We start from the raw sequence: 18,968 nt of genomic DNA, 5'->3' as shown, positions 1-18,968 counted from the left end.
CGTTTTGCCGCACTCATAACTGGAAAATCCGAGAGCTTTGCCAGTTCTGACAATTGCTGTGACGTCCTGAAGGCAGATTGAAGGCGAAGAGAGTGCAGCCGTTACGACGGCTTTGCCTTCCGTTGTTTGACTAGAAAAAACCAGCCGTTGCGAGAATTGGGATGCTGCGCAGCCTTTCTCGGAGGGTCTCAGCGCTCGTGCCCTCTTGTCTCACTCGCCCTTCTGCATTGAAGGCACCACCAGGCTGCGGTCATGGTATCCGACGACTCGACCGCGACGATGCTGGCTCCGCTGGAGGCGCATGTCGGGGCGCAAGTCAAGCATCTCACGGCCGTCGCTGGTGTCGTCCAAGAGCTGCAGGCGGTCGAAGAGCAGTACGCTAAGGAGTTCGCAGAGCTCCCGTTCGACGTATCAGCCGACGCAACGACGACACTCGAGCGCCTTCCTCCCCTGCGGACAGTGTGCGACGACTTCAGTTTGTTCGTGCGCAAGTGCTCCGTTGTCAAAGCAGATGCCGCCAAGGACTTGACCAAGGAAGTCATCGCCCCTTTGGAAGTATTCACTACCGAGCATGTGGAGAAGGCCCAGCACCTGCTGTCAGAGTTGTATGAGCTCCTGCAGAGGGAGAAAGCTTTCGACGTCGCCTACGAGAACCTGCTTGAAAGCTGCGAGAAGGATCAAACCCAAGAGAAATCTGCAGAGATCGAGTCGACGTCTCCTGCACAGGATCAAAGCGAGTTGCAACTGCACCAGACGCACATGGAACAACTTCTTCGGAAACGAGACGCCGAGCGCCTCGCGATTCAGCAGTGGATCACGGCGCTGCACTTTGCTGGGCAGCGGTACGAAGCTCACGTTCGTGATGTATTGCGCCGTACCCTCTCCGTCTACAGCCGCATGATCACATCTTTGACAGCGTTGGTTGGTGAGCTCCAAGGACAGCTTACCCGTGATACCAGCGGGGCAAACGTGGCTGTTAGAGCTAGCGGTAGCAACAACTCAAGTGCTGCGTCTGAGGAATCCTGGGAGAGCTTTATGGCAGGATATGACTGTCACGTGGCGATTACTTGTTGGATGAGCGAGCTTTTCAAGCAAATGATCCCCGTAGAACAGAATACTGCAAAGCGTCTGCAGAAAGTTGTCAAGCTGGATCGTGCTGTGACCAAGGCGTTCGGTGGCGTGGAGTTTAGTTCTCGGCTGTCGGGGCTTATCGGCTTCCACGGCCTGTTGACGGTGAATATCGCTGATCCTATCATGCGCACCCTCAAGTTCTCGAGAGAACGGCAAGAGCGCATGCGAAAAGAATTGTCGAAGTCATTGGAGGAAACAGGCGCCCTTGTAGTCAACGCGCAAGCTCGCTTGGACGCGAAATTGAAGTCATCAAAGGAGCAAACTGAGGAAAAGAGCCCAGTTCGCCGCGACAGCATGACGTCGTCGGAGACGTCGGAATGCGGTGTGGATGACAACAACGAGCATGAACACAAGGGCAGTGATGTTACTCCACTGGAAGAAGTGCTGGTTAAAACCACACCAGAGCAGGTTCGTCTAGAAACTGCCGAGCGAAAGCTAGAGTTGCAGCGACAGGAAATGGCTCGCGTACTTGAGCAGACGTCGTACTTGTCGGTCAAGACAATGGAGCTGATGGTCCAAGATCATATAAAGCACGTGATCAAAGCGCTAACTGCGTTGGCGGAGACGACACAAAAAGAAATCACAGCGACACAACGAAGTGGCCCAGAAACAGCATCTCAACCATGGGATCACATTACGGAAAAGCTCTCGATCGGAGTTTCCGACCATCCTGTATTTCAAGACGAGAAGAGCCAACAGAATGAACGGCACTGCAGCCAGATTCATGCAGCAAGCCACCGCATGATTCACCGTCGGCGTGATATTCGTACGGTTGCGCGTAGTGTCAACGAGCCTTCAGTGATCCAAGTTGCGTTGAGTTTTGCTCAGTCTGCGGTTGGTATACTTGGCTGGGCAGCTGCAATCGGGTTCAAGACCGCAAAATCTCACATGCCGCACTCGATGGAAGAGCGCGTGGTTCTAGCTGCGATTGTGGTGATGATTTTCGCGATGATAAGCGTTTGCATGAGATCAAGTCAGCTTCACCATTCGTGGGGCGATCTGACCAACACCCAGCAGTTAAACTCGGAAGTTGTAGCGCAGGTCGTGAAGCTGTCGCTTGATGTGTGTAGGCGCTGAGTTGGTGCCGCTGCAGTTCATCCAGCACAAAGTCATGCGGAACTGCATGTAACATAGCTCTGGCAGACTTACTTCCAGCACTAAATATTAAAAGTCTCTTCTTGGTTTTCTTGCCTCCCAGCCCACTCACCAAGTCGTTCGCGTCCACGACATACAAGCCAGCGCTTGGTCTCGGAGCTCGGAGCTATGTCTGCGACTGCAACAAGATGGACTCAATTGAAGTTTGACATACCCCACATGACACGCAAGTGGTCGCAATCGCCTGCTGCCGCAAGTTGGCGCTATCATTTCGATACACAATGTTGAAGTTGTTTAACAGCTCAAAAATCGATCTTCACTCTCCAATTCGCTTGCCAGCGCGCAAGTCGCCCAGCTCTTATTCTCTCTCCTTCCATGGTGGCAAACGACGCGAGCACCAATGGCCACACCGCGGCCGCCGCGTGGCGCCCGCCCTCGGACGAGGAGTCCACCACGTACCGCCACCAGTCGGCGCTGCCCAAGCTGCCGATCCCCGACCTTGAAGGGACGTGCCAGCGGTTCCTGGCGTCCGTCGCGGCGCTGCAGACGCCCGCAGAGCAGCGCAGCACCGAGCAGAGTGTGAAGGAGTTCCTGGCCAGCGACGGCCCGAGGCTGCACCAGCAGCTGCTGGCCTACGAGAAGGACAAGGTGTCGTTCATCGAGGACTTCTGGTATGAGGCCTACCTCAACCATCGCAGCTCCGTCGTGCTCAACGTCAACCCCTTCTTCGTGTTGGAGGACGACCCCACGCCGTCGCGCAACCACCAGCTCTCGAGGGCCGCGTCGCTCGTGCTGGGTGCGCTCAAGTTCGTCAACGCGCTGCGCCGAGGCACGCTCGAGCCCGACATGTGGAGGGGCGACATGGCGCTGTGCATGCACCAGTACAAGCGCCTCTTTGGCTGCGCGCGCGTGCCGTCCGCCGGCGCCGACGACGTAATGGTGGACGAGCTGTCCAAACACATAGTGGTGGTCTGCCGCAACCAGTTCTACTGGTTCGACGTCATCTGGGAGGACGGCGTCACGGCCATTACAGAGAGGGAGCTGCTGGCCAACCTCAGGGCCATCCACGAAGACGCGCTCAAGGCCGACGACGTGGAGGCCGCGTCCAGTGCCGTGGGTGTGCTCACCACGGAGCGGCGCGCCACATGGGCCACCATGCGCACCAAGCTGCAGGCCACCAACAAGGACACGCTGGCCGTCATTGACCGCGCACTGTTCCTCGTGTGCTTGGACACCACGTCGCCTCCTGACGCGGCGGCCTTCGCGGCCACGGCCCTGCACGGCACCTACAGCATCACCAAGGACGGCGTGCAGACGGGCACGTGCATGAACCGCTGGTACGACAAACTGCAGCTCATCGTGTGCGAGAACGGCGTGGCCGGCTGCAACTTCGAGCACGCGTTCGTGGACGGCCACACGGTGCTGCGCTTCGTCTCGGACGTCTTCACGGACACCATCATCCGCTTCGCGCAGACGATCCGCGCCGGCAACTACGCCTTCCTGGAGGCGTCATACCGCGCACCGCAGCTCAGTCCGCCCGACGCGCCGGGTCGCCCTCGCGTGCAGCCGCACAAGCTCGAGTGGGAACTGGACCGCGAACTGCAAGAAGGTATCAAGTTTGCGGAGGCGCAACTCACGGATCTCATGCTGCAGAACGAGGTCAAGGTGCTCGAGTTCACGGCGTTCGGCAAGTTGTTTATCACCCAGCACAACATGAGCCCGGACGCCTTCGTTCAGATGGCGTTTGTTGCCGCCTACTACTTCCAGTACGGAAGTGCACCGTGCATCTACGAGCCGGTGCTCACCAAGCGCTTTCTACACGGCCGAACAGAGGCAGCGCGCGCCATGACGACCGACGCACTCGACTTCGTCGAGACTTTCTTCTCCGAGAAGACGCCGCTCGAAAAGATCGGGTCGCTGCGCAAGGCCATTTCCACGCATGTGAGCAACGTGCGCGATTGTGCCGCTGGCAAGGGCCCCGAACGCCACCTCTACGCTCTCGAGTGCCTTTGGCAGCACGAGAAGGCTGCGGACAGCAGCAAACCCACGCCGGCGCTATTCGCGGACGATGCCTGGGGCAAGCTGAACCACTCCGTGCTGTCAACCAGCAACTGCGGCAACCCGAGCCTGCGTCTATTTGGCTTCGGACCCGTGGTGCCCGACGGCTTCGGTATCGGCTACATCATCAAGGACGAGGGCATCCAGTTCTGCGCGTCGTCACGTCACCGCCAAACCGAGCGCTACCTCAAAAACCTCGAGTCGTACTTGCTGCGCGTGCAGGATCTACTGATGCACGAGGAGGAAATCCGCTTCCCGCACAGCACGGCCGCCAAGACGAAGGCGGGGCAGGCGACGTTCAAGGGCTACGGGTTCTTCGACGACGGCGGCCAGCCCACGGAAGCCAAGGCGCTGGCGTCAATCGGCACCGTCGGCAAGCCACTCATGTAGAAGCAGGCGGCAGAAGTACCAGTCGTAGCGCAGTTCATTTTCGACGTAATTCAAGTGCAAGCGAGTTCATCAAGTGAGAATACTAGTCTGGAGCCTGCCAGCTATTCGCGTCCGGCCAGAGCAGTGACAACTGCACCGGCACAGCAGCACAAGACCGCAAGCGTTTTCCTGGGGACCGTTATTTTCCGCCACGCTGGACTCAACACAGAGGGCGGACCAAACCGATGCAGCGAGAGAAAGCCGGCCGGGCGCACGCGCCTTCGAGTTAAGTAATGCTGCACGCCAGCCCGAAAAAGGTCAGAGGATAAGACTGCGCTCCGTTGCCCCTCGTGGGTGGAGCCCGTGCGAAGTCTTAACATGGAATCGGAGAAGCGAACCCGCACCAACTCGCCTCGCCGCCTCAGCACCTTGTCGCCTCTGTAAATGGCACGAAAGCGTGAAACCTGCAGCTTCTGATCGACTCGACAGTCCGCACGAGTGTGGGGACAACCGAGTCATTGCCTCCGTTTCACCAAACGAGCCGAGCCTCGCCGTCAGCGAAACGCACACGAGCGAGTGAGTGCTCGTCGCTCGGTGTCCAACTGCCACGCACAGCGAGCCATTTGCCGCGCTAGCGGCAACGATGACCCGCTTGAATCGGCTGGAAGATGACCCGCACGGACCCACCGTCGCCTCCACAGGCGCCGGTCCTTCTGCGCTCTCGGTGAACCTACCGTCGATCTCGGCGCCGTCGCCGCTAGATGAAGGCGACAAGAAGTTCATGCCGATCCCACCGCAACGTAGCGGCAAGCCCCACTCGAAGAAGAACACGCTGCTGAATGACAGTCGCATCCACTTGGAGCCACTGCGCCCGCCGACAGCAGGAGGCGGCGGACGCACAAGTACAAGACTCACAGTGAGCTCGTCGTCAGGCCGGGTTTCCTGGGACTCGACTGTCATGGAGCCGGGCAGCACCATATCGGAACACCTGAGCGCCTTCGAGGAGTTAGACCGCAAGCTGCAGTTCTACAAGACGCTTGCCGCCTTGAAGATGCGTGACGCCGCGCAGTCCGAGCTGTCCTTGCAGAAAACGCTAACCTCCCTGCTGTTTGCTTCGGCCACCGCACTAGATGCGACTGCCGTAGTGCTGTATTCACTTTCGACAGCAGAAACCCCGGAGGTGAAGGTTGTGGCTTGCTCGAGTTCAGGGCCAGGTATCGTGGGCTTTCGAACACCACTGGACACTTTTGCGTTGCGAGGCCTCGTCGAGCACTTCAGTATTCATGACGAAGGCACTCCCGCAGCAGGACCCGCAGCCACGTACGTTGCAAGTCTGCAGAACCTAGGGACGTACGATGTGTCGTGCGATGTGGACTCGGTGCTGGGCTTTTCGACTGCCAGCGTGCTTGCCGGTGTCCTACCCGATGAACACGGACGACCACGATTTGTGATGGAAGCAAGGAGTACACAAGAAGGATTGGCGTTTTCGAAGGAGTTCATGCACGCCACGCTCACGGCAGTTGAGAACGCTGTATACCCGTTTGAATTGCGGCGAGCATTGACACGGCACACCCAATCTCAGTCAGTGGTGGAAGAAGTGCTATGGCATGCAGTAGGTCCACCCGATACTTTGCGAGAAAACCAAGACCATTCAGCGGGTGACCGAGCGAGTCTGACGAGAGGAAAAACGGAGAGGCATGTCAATGCGGAGGCTGAGTGGCTCCACTCTCCTGACATCGGCCACTTGGCATCCGAGATCATGGCTGCAGCACCGGAAGTGACCGGGGTTTGTCTAATTGAGCTCCACACTGACAAGTCCAGTTGTGAGGTGCTAGCTACTCATGGGTCTGGCTTCGAGGAGAATCACAGGGACGCGTTTTGTTCCTTGGTCGGGTCAACCAAAATGCTCTTCCAGCAATTACTAGGGAGCACGCGCAAGCATCAGCGCTTGGACCTCAGCGACGATGCGGTTCTGGGCTCAGCTTTGCATCTCGAGGGGGATGTGGATCACTCGTTGACATTTCTGCCAGTACCTTCCTGTCGAGGAGCGAAGCCAAGCGGGGTTCTTTGCCTCTTGTCTAGCGCTTCCGAGGCTGCAGCTATGCTCGACGTTGAGCCTGAATTGCCTCTCGAAGTCCAGCTACAACCGATCCTGGCAGCGATAGCGTTGGCCTTGACGGCTAAACAGCGCTCCGATGATCTGCGCACTTCGACGCGACAAAAGCGACAACTGCTAGCGCTCTGTCGGTCGCACTTCTTGGTGGAGTCTGTACGTGACCCATCCAGCCTGGTCGCTTTGATCTGTGAGATCGGCAGTGCCATGTTCCATACTGCCCACGTCACGCTCTACGTGGCCGACACGATCAAGCAAGAGCTCTGGAGCCTCAGTTCGCTCAGTAGCGTCAACGGTCTGCGCATTCCATACGGATGTGGCATCGCTGGGCATGTCGCCGCGACCAAGAAGCCGTTGACAGTACATCGGCCGTACGAAGACCCACGCTTCGATCGGTCTTACGACGCCAAGCTCGGCTTTAAGACCGAATCGCTGCTCACCCAGCCTGTTTTGGACCGCTCGGGCGAGACGGTGGGTGTGCTGCAGGCTGTGAACTTTGGTCAGTTCCCCACGGCGAGTCCCCCGGTCGCGCGCTATGATGGCGAAGTGATGACTGTCTACTTGAGGTTGGTGGCACACGCACTGCGTGTGAACTCGTCCCTTATTATCTTTGCCAAGGTGCAAGCTGACTACTGGTCCAACCGAGCAACTCAGGAGGCAGCTCGCGAGGAAGCCACGGCTGGAGCCGAAGGCACGAACAACAATTATGCGGAGCTTGGAATTGATGCCAAACACGAGGTCGCTAGTGTGCACTCGCTGCTTGATTTGAGCGGCTTTGACGAAGCCAAGTGCATCCCACGAAACAAGTGGAGCACCTTTGCGTATGCCTGCTGGGCAGTGGGGCGCTTCCTCGCTCTGCAGCGCATTGCCAAGGCAAGGCTGCAACAGGCCGCACAGATGCGTCGCGAGAGAGCTGCACAAGGCCTCGACGACGACGACGACGACGACGAAGACAACGATGAAGGGCAGGAAGAACAAGACAAAGCTGTCTATCGCCTTCGTGTCAGAAGCCGGACGGCTTCGGTGGTGCGAGCTAGTCGCGCGCACTCATTGATCACACGATGGCATCGCATGACAATGGGCCAGGACGGCTTCGGGGAGGTGGAGGAGTTGCTGCGCGACAATTTCGACCCGCTCACGAAATCAGTTGCTGAGCTCGAGAACTATTCGTACCAATTGTTCGAGGGGCTGGTGCTCATCGGCACGTTCCGGATCGAGGAGCGCACCCTCCGCGCCTTCATCGGTGAGCTCGCGAGCAAGTACCGCGACGTGCCGTACCACAGCTTCTACCACGGCTTCGATGTGGCCTTGTCTTCGTACGCACTCATGCGGTCCCCGGAGGTGCTTTCAGTGATCAAGGAGCTCGAGGCGTTGAGTCTACTGATTGCTGCACTAGGACATGATGCCGACCACCCGGGCAACGACAACCAGTTCGAGATCGACTCGAACTCGGCATTAGCTCTGTGCTACAACGATATCTCGGTGCTTGAAAACCATCATGCAGCCACCACGTTCGCCGTGCTTCGGAGTAAGTTCACCCCAGTTGCTATCGTGCTGTTGCTATCGTCTAACAATCTGTTGTTTGTTGCTGCCAACAGTGGAAGGCTGCGATATCCTCCGCGGCCTGAGCGCGAGCGCGCGTGGGTCGGTTCGTACGCACATTGTGCGTTGCATCCTGGGCACCGACATGAAGCACCACACCAAGTTGCTGTCCGAGCTCGCTGTCGTCGGCACAGCTCAAGGTTTCGAGAACGTGCCTGAAGGCCGCCAGCTCCTGCTCAACATGATCATCCACGGCTCGGACCTGGGCTCAGTGGGGCGGCCTCTCCGTGTGGCGCTCAAGTGGGTGGAGCGCGTGTGCACCGAGTTCACGCAGCAAGCAGAGCGTTGTGCTGAGCTCGGCCTCAACGTGCCTCCCCACCTCCTCAACTTGCAGGACGAAGCGACTCGCTGTCGTCTGCAGATGAACTTCATCGATTACCTCGTGGCTCCGCTGTGGGTTACCATGAGCGGCCTCGTTCCAGCCGCCAAGACCACCCTCGACAACCTGCGAGCCAACCGACTGTACTTTAGCGAGCAAGCCGCGTTGCTAGCTGCCAAACCTCATAGCTAGCATCGTTGAGATCGTAAATTATTGCAAGCCGCCACGGCGGACTTGACCCGTGCAGTTGAAAATAGGTCCAAGGTATTGGGACACTCGTTGGGATTCAACGGCCGGCCGATCTGCAGGATGTGGGGCGTCGGACTCGCTGTGGCATTGGTGGCCAGCGGCGTGGCCTTCATTGTGCTGGGGCTCCGAGCGCAGGAGGCAGATCAACGGATTCAGGCTGCAGCGCTGTTCAAGTGGGTGCCCAAGTCCACCGATGGTGCGGAGACCTTCCTGAATTGCTCGACCTTTAGCTTCGCGATGGACGCGCCCGAGTACACGAGCTTTTACCTCTGGAACCTCTCAAACGCCGAGGCCTTACTAGCAGGCGGCAGCGCAGTGTTGCCGAAACTGCAGCAGGTTGGGCCGTACACGTACGAAAAGAGGTCTCGCAAGCTGAACGTGACTTTCCAGCCGATTCAAGGCAGTGCCGAAAACTACGCTACGGTGAGCTACCAAGTGGCGTCTACCTACCATTTCTCCAGTGAACGCTCCAATGGATCCGACCGCGACGTTGTCGTGACACTCAACGCCTCGTACGTTCGCCACTTGACCAAGCTCCACTCCCTGGCGGGGAGATCGGAGAGGTTTCTCGCGGCCGAGTTCGCTCACGCGCACATCCGGGACTATACGCGCCACCTCCAGAGCGATTTCCTCGCTGCCACCAAGCTGCGAGCGCTCCGAGCGCTACTACCAGAGATGGTGTCGGCTGTGAAACGCGAAGGCTTGACGGCGGTGATCAGTCGACAACGAAAACGGGTGGAAGACGCCAATCTGCCTGCGGCTCTTGTTCGGATGCACGCAGTCGCTCGCACGGAGCAGATCCCAGTCATGCTGCGTGACGTGTTTCGGGACCAGGCCGACGTCGCGATCCCTGACCTGTTGACCAAGCAGTTTGCGCTTGCACGACGACAAGCTGTGCCTCGAGTGCTGAGTAATTTGTACAACCGGCTGCTCGTGGAGGCTGTGCCGGCGCTGCTTGGCCGACAACTCGAAGTCCAACTTGTCAACTTCGTGCCGCGAACGCTTGGCTCGCTGAACCTCAAGATACAGCGAATAGCTTTTCCGTACGTGCTACAGGAGGTGTTTGAACGTGCATGTCTGGAGGCGGTGCCGTTTATTCTGCGCGCCATCAAAAGGGAGATCGAGGAGCTGTACATGGTACAGCAGGTGACAGCCGACCAAGCAAATCTCGCAGTGGTCAACCTATGGCGGCAACAAGGTAGCACGCCAACAGATTTCGACGCGTGGATCGACGACAGCCCCACTGGTGAGCCTCGAACAGGGTTCGAGTTGCTGCCCGCCACTTCGGCCCTGCAATTGAGTCTCGAAGCTGCTACGATTCTGCTCGGGTCCCTCCCTTCGAATCTGCGGTTTTCTCTTGTCGACTATGATGCAGCTGAAACTGCAGCCGATGGGCTTAATGGGCCACAGTCCACAGCCGTCGGCTTTGCTATCTGGAAGCAGGTTGTGGCACTCAACGAGACTGCGATTGCAAATGTGCTTGACGGCGTCAACAACGATGTAGCAAACGCAGCGGACTATCTCACGCGCGCTCAACTCCTGGCGGTTCGCGACTACGTTATCACTTGGGCGCAGAGCAGCACTGCTCAGCGTGACAGGCAGCGCTTTTGGCGCAAGGCGTTTGATAAACGAACTGCTGACAGCGATGTGAGCGATCCCGATGTGGACCTGGACCTCGAACGTGTTGGGGTGCAGTCCGGCTTCAGTCTCCAGCAATTGTCGGCAACACCGAGCGCTACGTCCGTCAGTGTAGACGTCGCGCAGCAGCTGTGGAATGCATCCCTCGAGTTCGCTTTCGTTCACCCTGCGGGTTTCACGAAGTGGATGGATGTGGTTGACGGAGTGGCCACTGCCTTGAGCTCGGGGCTACTTGCAGGTGTTACAGGAATTACGAGCGCCGAGGTGACTGTCGTCTCGACGTGGATTAAGAGCTTGCTGGACGATGGATTTGTGCGACGGAGAGCTTTACTGCATTGGACGGACGGCACCTGTGTGACCGCGCTGCAAATACCGCGGAAAAGTGGCTGCTTGCGGTACGATCTGGAGCCGAATATTGCCGGTGATCAGCTGGGCTTTGAGATGAACCCCGACGCGGGGCTCGATATTGGCGCTGGCATCTCGGAAAGTGCTCGCAATACCCTCTGGGATGTCGCGCAAGACACCGCGTCTTTCCTAATGCCCGCTCATTCTTCCGATACGAAAAAATACTATGCCCGGTGGCTGCAGGCCATTCGAACAAACATCTACAAGCGGCTCATTGACGAGTCTCAGCAACTCAAAACGCTTGCTGTCACGCAGGTTAGTGCCCAAGCTATCGGCGCGTGGCTCGACAGTTGGGCTCACAATGACCTCAACAAGCTCGTTGTGTACAATTGGTGGCTGCGCAGTACATGCTACCCACGAGAGCAGATCAGCAAACCCGTGGCTGGTTCGCCAACAGTGACTTCGAGTCTATCAGAGTGCACCGCGAGCTACAGTGAACAAGAGCAGTCAACAACTTCCTTACCTGCCAACGCGTCTCCGTTCTTCACGGATATGAGAACGTACCAAGTGACTGAAGACACATGCGCTGCATCAGGGGCTCAATTTACGCGCACGCGGACTACATACACGCTTACAGCCCGCGTATTTTCCTGTGATGTGGTCTCAACCGGCTTGGCGGACGACTTAGACGACGGAACGAGAGGATTTGAGCTCGGACCTCTTGTGCAAAACTCCGCCGATCGGATTAGTCTGGCAGCTGCAATCGTCTTGTGGGGCCCTAACAACGTGCTGTCCTTTCGGTCGGCACAGGGCTACAAGCGCTGGATCAACTTGGCAGCGCATATCAGTGGAAGCGCTGCCGGAGTTGCAACTGAAGTCCAGGCTGTTGTTAGCGAGATGAACGCCGCAATTGCGTTGGCATGCCAGCAGGGTATCAACGGCGGAGGGGCGAGCTCCGCCATCTTCAACGCGACTATGGTCGCTACAAGCTGCACGCAAGTGGCGGCGACCCACGTTACACAGATTGCGGCATGGGTGAACGAGCAGAGCGGCTCGGCGTGGGTGAAAAACACGGTGCTAGATCAATGGCGACGAGGGCTCGCAGGTCAACTCGACATTGAGCCGTATCGTGACGGTAGTCAGAGTGGTCTAGAGCTCACCACAGGCTGCGAGACGACTCTTGCTTCTTTGAGTGCGGCCGAGTGCTCCTCTATCACCACTGAGAACGGCACGAAGTACAATGTCCCCCGTGAAGCACTTCGTCTCTGGGATATCTCACCTGATGCCTCGTTCCTTACTGCAAAAGGGTACACACTATGGGATTCTTTGGCTTCTGCAGTTGAAAGCAAGGACGCGACAAGTGTTGATACGGCCCAAATGACCCTCGCAAAGCTTTGTGGTAGCGCTGGCGCTTCCTCCACGTGGGAGACCTGGATGGAGCGTGTGTTTCAGTGGCTGCAACGATGGAAGACGAACGAACACCTGCAGCGCGACGTGCTTGGCCATTGGTTGTATGCGCGCTGCCCAACAACTCCTACAACCATCAGTGTGTTACCGGAGCCCACTCCTCAAACTTCCGTCGTGTCTTCCTGCGCGGCTGCATACACATCTACATTCTCCGCAAGTCTGGACGATATCCAGCAACTTGCATCGCGGCCCGTAACATTCTTTGACGCGGATGTAGTTCAACGAGCGGCACTTGTGCGACCCACCAAGACTGTTACCATGAATGAAGCGTGGACAAAGTGCGCGTCGCTGACAGCCTCGAGCTTTACTAAAACGGTTAGGACTAAGCAAAGCAGCAAGAAGTTCGAAGCCTGCAATTTGCTCAGTATTCTCGCCACGCCGGACGTGGATCCATCGGAGGTCACTCACTTGGACGCAACTTTCGAGCTTAATCGATCTGCTACAGCAAATCTCTCACCGGAAGTTGCCCATGAATTATGGGACGCTCAGTCGGATTTCAGCCTGCTGGATTCAACCGCCTTCTTTGAGAAATGGTACCCTGCAATCGACCGATCTACTGCGCTTCAGGCGGTGCAGCTCGATCTGGATTCACTTATTGGTAGCTCTTCAACGAGTGACTTAGCTGCGGTACAGAGCTACCTCAAACAGTGGGAAACCAGCGATGCTGCTGCTACCAGTGTTGCTACTTCGTGGATTTCCACCAAACCTGCGAGTGTGGACGTGGATATTCACGAGGACGATGATCAGCGCGGCTTTGAGCTCTACTGGAGCGCTATCTTCAACGGAAATACTGGTTCCTTGGCGCTACCTACTCTTCAGCAGGCCAAGTCTCTGTGGACAACCGATAGTGTGTACTCGATTGTTCGAAGTGACAGCAACGTCGACAATGCTGGACTTCCCACAGGCTTTCGAGCCTGGGAAGAAATGTATGAAGGTATGGATTATGAGTCTGAGCACCTGGTGTCGCAATACCCCCTGCAAAATCAAGTCGCGCGCTCCACTACGATGACGCACGCTTTGAGCGATCAGAAACGTGCCCAGTTATTGTCAGCAATGACCAGTATAACGACGTTGTCAGTGGCACAAGTACGTGGTATTGCTCGTTGGTTGTTCAGTTGGGTCGCTGATGAAGCTCTAGAGGACTTTGTGCTAGCTCAATGGGCTACGGGTGATACTTTCCGAGGCGATTCAAAGCTGAGCTTGGATCTAACATCCCACCTGGAGCGTCTGTATGGTTTCCACGTTACTGCTGACATGGAACGTGACCATTTTACAGCAGCTTCGTCCGCTCTGGCAAGTGCTAGTCGAACGTCTCTCAGAAAACTATGGGATGTTGCGACCACGGGGTCACTTTTGGACCCAGCGTGTCGAATCGTGTGGTGCTTGATCGATGTGACTGACAGTGAAGGGAATGCAAGACCGCCGTGTGCTCATCTGCTTAACGGGTACGGTGTGCTGGAGGATGCTGCTTTTAACGAGTTTGTGGCATTGGTCCAGCCCACAACTCCTAACACCCGGATCGTTCAGTCAACGGCGGACTCGTCAGCGTTGGCGATAGGATTCTTGGAGCAAGCGCTTGGAATGACATCACCGCAACTTCAGGTTGTTGCGAAATGGTATCGTGGAGTGCCAGACTCGTCGCTGTTTTTCCAGGTGCTGCAACTTAATGAATGGAGCAAAGCACCGGTGATACCATCGACAGATCCTCTGCAATTCGGCTTTGCGTTGGCGTTTGTCCTTCCGTGGAAGACCTCAGTGCCTAGAAATGTGTCGATAGCGGACCTCGTCGCGAATGTTGCGATTGTGGGGGCAAGCAAAGCCGAGAAAACGATTGCAGAGTGCACCAAGTCACTGTCATTGTTGTACACTCTTTGGGACAGCTCCAATCCAGTCTCGTTTCTTCATCCGACAGGGGTATTGGCATGGCTCTCGTACGCACGCGGAGAAATCGACGAAGCTGAACTCGTTGGTGGCGCCTCCGCTTCAAATCCCACAGCGACTGTGATTGACGACCAGAAGCTGGCAGATGTCACTGTCTCCTGCCTTTTTCAACTTGTGGGGCATTGGCTGAAGTCCTGGTCTAGTCACCCGAGTGCTCGCATGTTTGTCGAGGAGTTCTGGATTACTCCAATTACGCAAGGCTTGGCGTCGACAGCAGCTCTATTACCGAGTGCTACAGACATGGCCAACGCATTCCTTCTGCAAGAATTGGATTTAAAAGACGTCACTCAACCCCTCTTCAGTGCTACAGACTGGTGGATAGCTGCTGCTCGAGTCCTACTTGACGTCAAAGAGTCTGTGGCGCTCATAAATCCCGAAGAGGGTTTTGCCTTGTGGCAAACACTGTTGACCGACTGCTTTTCGTCAGATCGAACGACAGGAACGTGTCAAGCTCCTGACGTATCGTCGCAGGCCCAAGCGAGTAAAGCCCAAGCTTTAAACGTCCTATCCCGCGCTCTTTTAGACCGAGTCGTCGCAGTCTCCACCACACTAGCTGGAGTCAGTGATGAAGCTCTACTCAACTACACGCTATCAATGATTCAGTCGCAGCTTGCACCCTGGCTGATCAGCCTGATGGACCACCCAGTGCTGGAGCAATACGTTGTTGATCGCGTTCGCCTAGCCAACGGAGATAAAGATGACAGCACAGGACCCATGAACTTCGTGGATCTAGCTGCTGTTCAGTTTGTCAATGGAAGCGCCACAGGGGCAAACTACACTGTTCGTGATAGTAGTACGGGGACCTTAATTCTGGATGACAATGGAACTCGATCGGAGCGATTTCCACGCGAAGAGCTCGTGTTCATCGATGCAAATGGCACTATCGAGCAGCGGACGAGCAACTTCCTGCCAGGATTCGGCGAGATCAGCGCGTTCTGCAGTAAAAGTAGTCACGACCGCCAGTTTGCGTACGATGCAGAGGTCTCGTGCGGCTTTGGAACGGATTATACGTTATCCATTAGCGACGCAAAGGCAGTATGGTCTGCGTTTGGGTTTGATGATACGACGGCGTGGGCTTGGCCGAAAGCTAACGTTAGTTCAAGTCACGCTCCTGTTCCATCCGCTTTGCCCAGTACGTTACGAAGTGCGTTGCTGCTGGATGCGTTCCTCGCGCAGCCGTTTGAGACGGCAGAAGCGTGTGCAGCATTGATGGTAAACGTGAACAAAGCCTACGCCCGTGCCTGGAGTGAGCAGGAGAAGAAACAGATCTGTATTGACCGCTCTGGAGAGACTGGTGTGGGGCGTAGCACAGTGTATTTGCAGCTACCAGCACTCAAAGCCTTGGACGGCAAGCACATTAGCTTCGTGCATGATATGCAGGCACATCTGCGGTATGTCGCTACGAAGTTCGGATACGAGCCCAACGTCCTGGGCTTGCCACCCAGACCACCTCGTGAAGAAGCAGCGCTGTCTTCATCCCTAGGTTACCCGACAGGCGGGTACTTTGCTGCGTTAATGGTGTCTCAAATCCTGTTTGCGTCGTCCCCGAGTCAAGCAAGGGATTCACCCAAGGAAACACCGTTGTGGCCTAACGCAAGTACAACCGAGCGTGGGGCTTCGTCGTTTGAGCTCGTGATTCCGTTGACAGACGATTCGGCTCTGTACAAGAAGAGCAAGAGCGTGGTGGGGAGACTTCTCTCCGTCGACGGCAGTACGTTGATGGACGCATGGGGGGAAGCCGTGGAGCTCAATACAGTTCGTGTGACAAACGGCTCGCAGTTCACAACCGCCATTCTCCTTGGCCTGGGTGAAAACGCAGCTAGCTCGATCGAGTTGCCGCCCCAAAAGCTCTACTTCTACTGGAGCTACGCTCGCCGTGTGGCTCAGATCACCTTCAACGCCAACACCACTCGCTTCGGCGTATCAATGATGCGTTACGTGGTCGATTGGGCGTTGCCGGCTCAACTTCCGACTGGAATCGCTCATAGCGCTGAGGCTCCGACCCCCAGCCTCAACATGAGCTTCCTCAATGACGACCTGCCGCTGGTTTTGCAGCGCAGCTCGTCGGCGGAGAGTCCTGCGTCGGTGATCGACATCGACCCTCACACGGGGACAGTCCTGCATCGCCGGCTCGTGTGGCAGCTCAGTGCTCAAATTGGGGGTGACCAGGTCCTTGACGTTTGGCACGGAGCTCTGTCGAAAGGATGGCTCCCGATGGTTTGGATTCAAGAGGAGGCCGGTGTCTCTGTCACCGCGTCGACGTCCTTGACAAACCTAGGACCTGTCACTGCCAAGACGGCGTTCATACTCGGCGTCGCTGGGGGCTCCTGTGCTATTGCGGTTGGCTGTGTGCTGGCCTACGTCTCAATCCGACGAGCGCGACTCATTCGAATGCAGCGCTTCCACTCCATCGTTCCGGAGACGTCTACAGCGACAGCCATGGACGGTGACGCAGAGGAGTTGAAAGAAGGAGATACTGGTAAAGTAGAAGTCACTAATAGGTCGGCGGAGGCCCTGCAAACGATGTTGGACCAGACCGAAGGGGTCGAGGTCGAGGGGGCCAAGGGTGAAGACGAGATCAGGACCGAAGCCATGACACGAGCATGGCTGCATCGGGCTTCCGCCTAGCGGACAATCCTGTTTTAAAACTTAAGTAGATTTTAGAAGCCAACCTCCTCTGCATGACCTAGAGACCTCTGTTGTCAAGCTGCGGGCTATCATCGGGGGGATCATCAAGCGTTCATCACGTATCGAGTGTGTTGGTGCACATTTGGTGGATGAATAAACACTAAGCATTCTTGTCGAGGACAGTTGCGTGATGTATTTTGCTTTGAGTGTTGACAAATAGTTTTCGAGAAAAACAGTGTTCACAACAAGGTAGAGCAGGCTTCGAGCCACGCACCGTAAAAAGTCGAGGCACGGTGGGCGCGTCCACATGTGCCTGCTATTCTAGGCCACAAACTCCGACAATTCTGGAATGAAGTATTGACAAGCAACAACGTCGAGCGGCTCATTTCTCGGTTCAGAGGCTGTCGACGGGCGACGTAATACCGACTTAGAGTTGCGCTATCGTACGTTACGTCCTCACTCCGAGCGCTTCCCTGCGAGCAAGCGACTCGCTCGCTATACCTGGAGGGAAGCCCGTTGTTGCACTGGACTTGACGTCGCAACCAGTGTCTCCTCTTTCTTTCTTGTCTCCCCCTCGGAACGTCCAAGGTGGAAGGCACCCCCCGATCCCAAAGATCATGGGCTCTGCGGGTATGATGGAGGCGACGACCAGTCCCGTGATGTATTACAATAGCTCAGCCTGCTTGGCTTAACAGTTGTCAATGACATGGGCCCCATGGTGGAGGTCTCTGCAGGATCCGAGACGAGCCAAGATAGAAACCGGCGTAGCGCCGCTCAATCCTGCCAGTCTGTCAAGGACCTCTTCGCAGGTATATCGCCTCGTTTCAGCGAAGGAGCGAGAAGGTGGAGGACGTCAGCATTCGCAGGCTTGCCAGCTGCTACAGCGCGCGGTCAAACGTCCCCACTCTTCCTCTCGCTGGGCCGCACGCAGCTCTATATCCTGACCATCCTGGTCATCCGTCTTCATGCTGCCGCTGTTCCAGGGGCCGCTACCTCCACCCGAGCCGCAAAACGCGGACGTCGTGCGGCACCTGGCTCGACGCTTCGCCCACGTCGTGACGCTGCGCCACCGACAGCGCCATCCGCTCTCAACCAGAGGCCGCCAACCCCGCAACTGCGCGTCACGGCGGCGCCAGGACGCGCGTGCTAGACGCCGCGACGACGAGGTGGAGGCCGAGCCCAAGCCGGGCGACGCGAGCTTAGACGCTTCCATCCGCTCGCTGCAGGCCCACATCGCGTCGCTGGAGCGTTCGGCGCTTCTGCGCGACTCGGCCGCGCTGCTGTGGCGCGCCAATCGCTCGGCAGTTGCCGTGGACCTCACGCGCGAGTACTTTTTGCAGTTCGTGCGCGGCTACAAGTCGTCGGCTGGCGCCACGACGGACCGCTTCATGGCCAGCGTCTTCCGGCCGGACATCCTGTGCCGAGACTTCCAGGGCCTGCAGGCCTTCATGGACCAGTGGGACAAGTACACGACATTCCACCAAGGTGTGACGCTGCGACTCAACACGGTGCGACTCATCGACACCGACGACGCCCCGCAGTGCGCCGTGGCGGTGTACGCCAGTGGCGAGATGGGCCTCACGTTTACGCAGGACACGCTCAAGTTCCTGTACCCGGCGCTCTTCACGCAGGCGTTGCAGGACTCGCATGAGCGCGAGATCGTGGACGCCCTCGTGGGCAGCAGAGGCAGCCTGCCGCTCGAGATCGTCTTCAACTTTGACCAGGAGGGCCGCGTGTTCGCCTTCGAGACGCGCGTGAACCTCGTCGCCACGCTGCTCACGGTGCTGCACAGTCCGTCGGCCGCGATCCACGTGCATCAGTCGTCGCTCATGACTACCGACGGCCACTGGCAGGCCGCGCAAGACCCCGAGGAGGTGGCGCGACGAGAGCGGATGCTGCCGAGGCAGTTGCTATGAGCAGATATGGACATGCAGGAGTGTACTACAATATTTACGACAAGTATGTGCCAGCTATTGGAGACACGAGGGCGGTAAGTGCGCCGCATCGGGTACT

The 18,968-nt window shown here is 57.2% G+C and overlaps 5 protein-coding genes across 6 annotated transcripts; all 5 read left to right on the top strand.

Annotated features, from left to right (window-relative positions):
• Window positions 1-252: 252 nt before the first annotated feature.
• Window positions 253-2,208, top strand: KRP23_6679 (uncharacterized protein; the record flags this gene model as incomplete). Its single annotated transcript, XM_067891900.1, has 1 exon — window positions 253-2,208. One exon carries the CDS (start codon window positions 253-255, stop codon window positions 2,206-2,208), a length of 1,956 nt encoding a protein of 651 aa, XP_067746213.1.
• A 393-nt stretch (window positions 2,209-2,601) lies between these two features.
• Window positions 2,602-4,674, top strand: KRP23_6678 (putative mitochondrial carnitine O-acetyltransferase; the record flags this gene model as incomplete). Its single annotated transcript, XM_067891899.1, has 1 exon — window positions 2,602-4,674. One exon carries the CDS (start codon window positions 2,602-2,604, stop codon window positions 4,672-4,674), a length of 2,073 nt encoding a protein of 690 aa, XP_067746212.1.
• A 622-nt stretch (window positions 4,675-5,296) lies between these two features.
• On the top strand, window positions 5,297-8,879 carry KRP23_6677 (cAMP-specific 3',5'-cyclic phosphodiesterase 4C; the record flags this gene model as incomplete). The annotated part of the gene is made up of 2 exons (XM_067891898.1): window positions 5,297-8,294; window positions 8,365-8,879. 2 exons carry the CDS (start codon window positions 5,297-5,299, stop codon window positions 8,877-8,879), a joined length of 3,513 nt encoding a protein of 1,170 aa, XP_067746211.1.
• Window positions 8,880-8,996: 117 nt separating this feature from the next.
• On the top strand, window positions 8,997-16,955 carry KRP23_6676 (uncharacterized protein; the record flags this gene model as incomplete). 2 transcript variants are annotated; one of them, XM_067891897.1, is made up of 1 exon in its annotated part: window positions 8,997-16,955. In XM_067891897.1, one exon carries the CDS (start codon window positions 8,997-8,999, stop codon window positions 16,953-16,955), a length of 7,959 nt encoding a protein of 2,652 aa, XP_067746210.1. The 2 variants fall into 2 exon arrangements, with proteins under 2 accessions (XP_067746210.1, XP_067746209.1); XM_067891896.1 differs by having other exon boundaries at window positions 13,440-16,955.
• Window positions 16,956-17,920: 965 nt separating this feature from the next.
• On the top strand, window positions 17,921-18,871 carry KRP23_6675 (uncharacterized protein; the record flags this gene model as incomplete). Its single annotated transcript, XM_067891895.1, has 1 exon — window positions 17,921-18,871. The coding sequence occupies one exon, from the start codon at window positions 17,921-17,923 to the stop codon at window positions 18,869-18,871; it is 951 nt and encodes a 316-aa protein (XP_067746208.1).
• Window positions 18,872-18,968: the final 97 nt, after the last annotated feature.

Source organism: Phytophthora ramorum (assembly GCF_020800215.1).
Source record: "Phytophthora ramorum isolate Pr-102 chromosome Unknown Phyram_PR-102_s0005, whole genome shotgun sequence".
Taxonomy (NCBI): Eukaryota; Oomycota; class Peronosporomycetes; order Peronosporales; family Peronosporaceae; genus Phytophthora; species Phytophthora ramorum.
The sequence above is the reverse complement of the archived record's forward strand: the minus strand, read 5'-3'. Positions and strand labels throughout refer to the sequence as shown.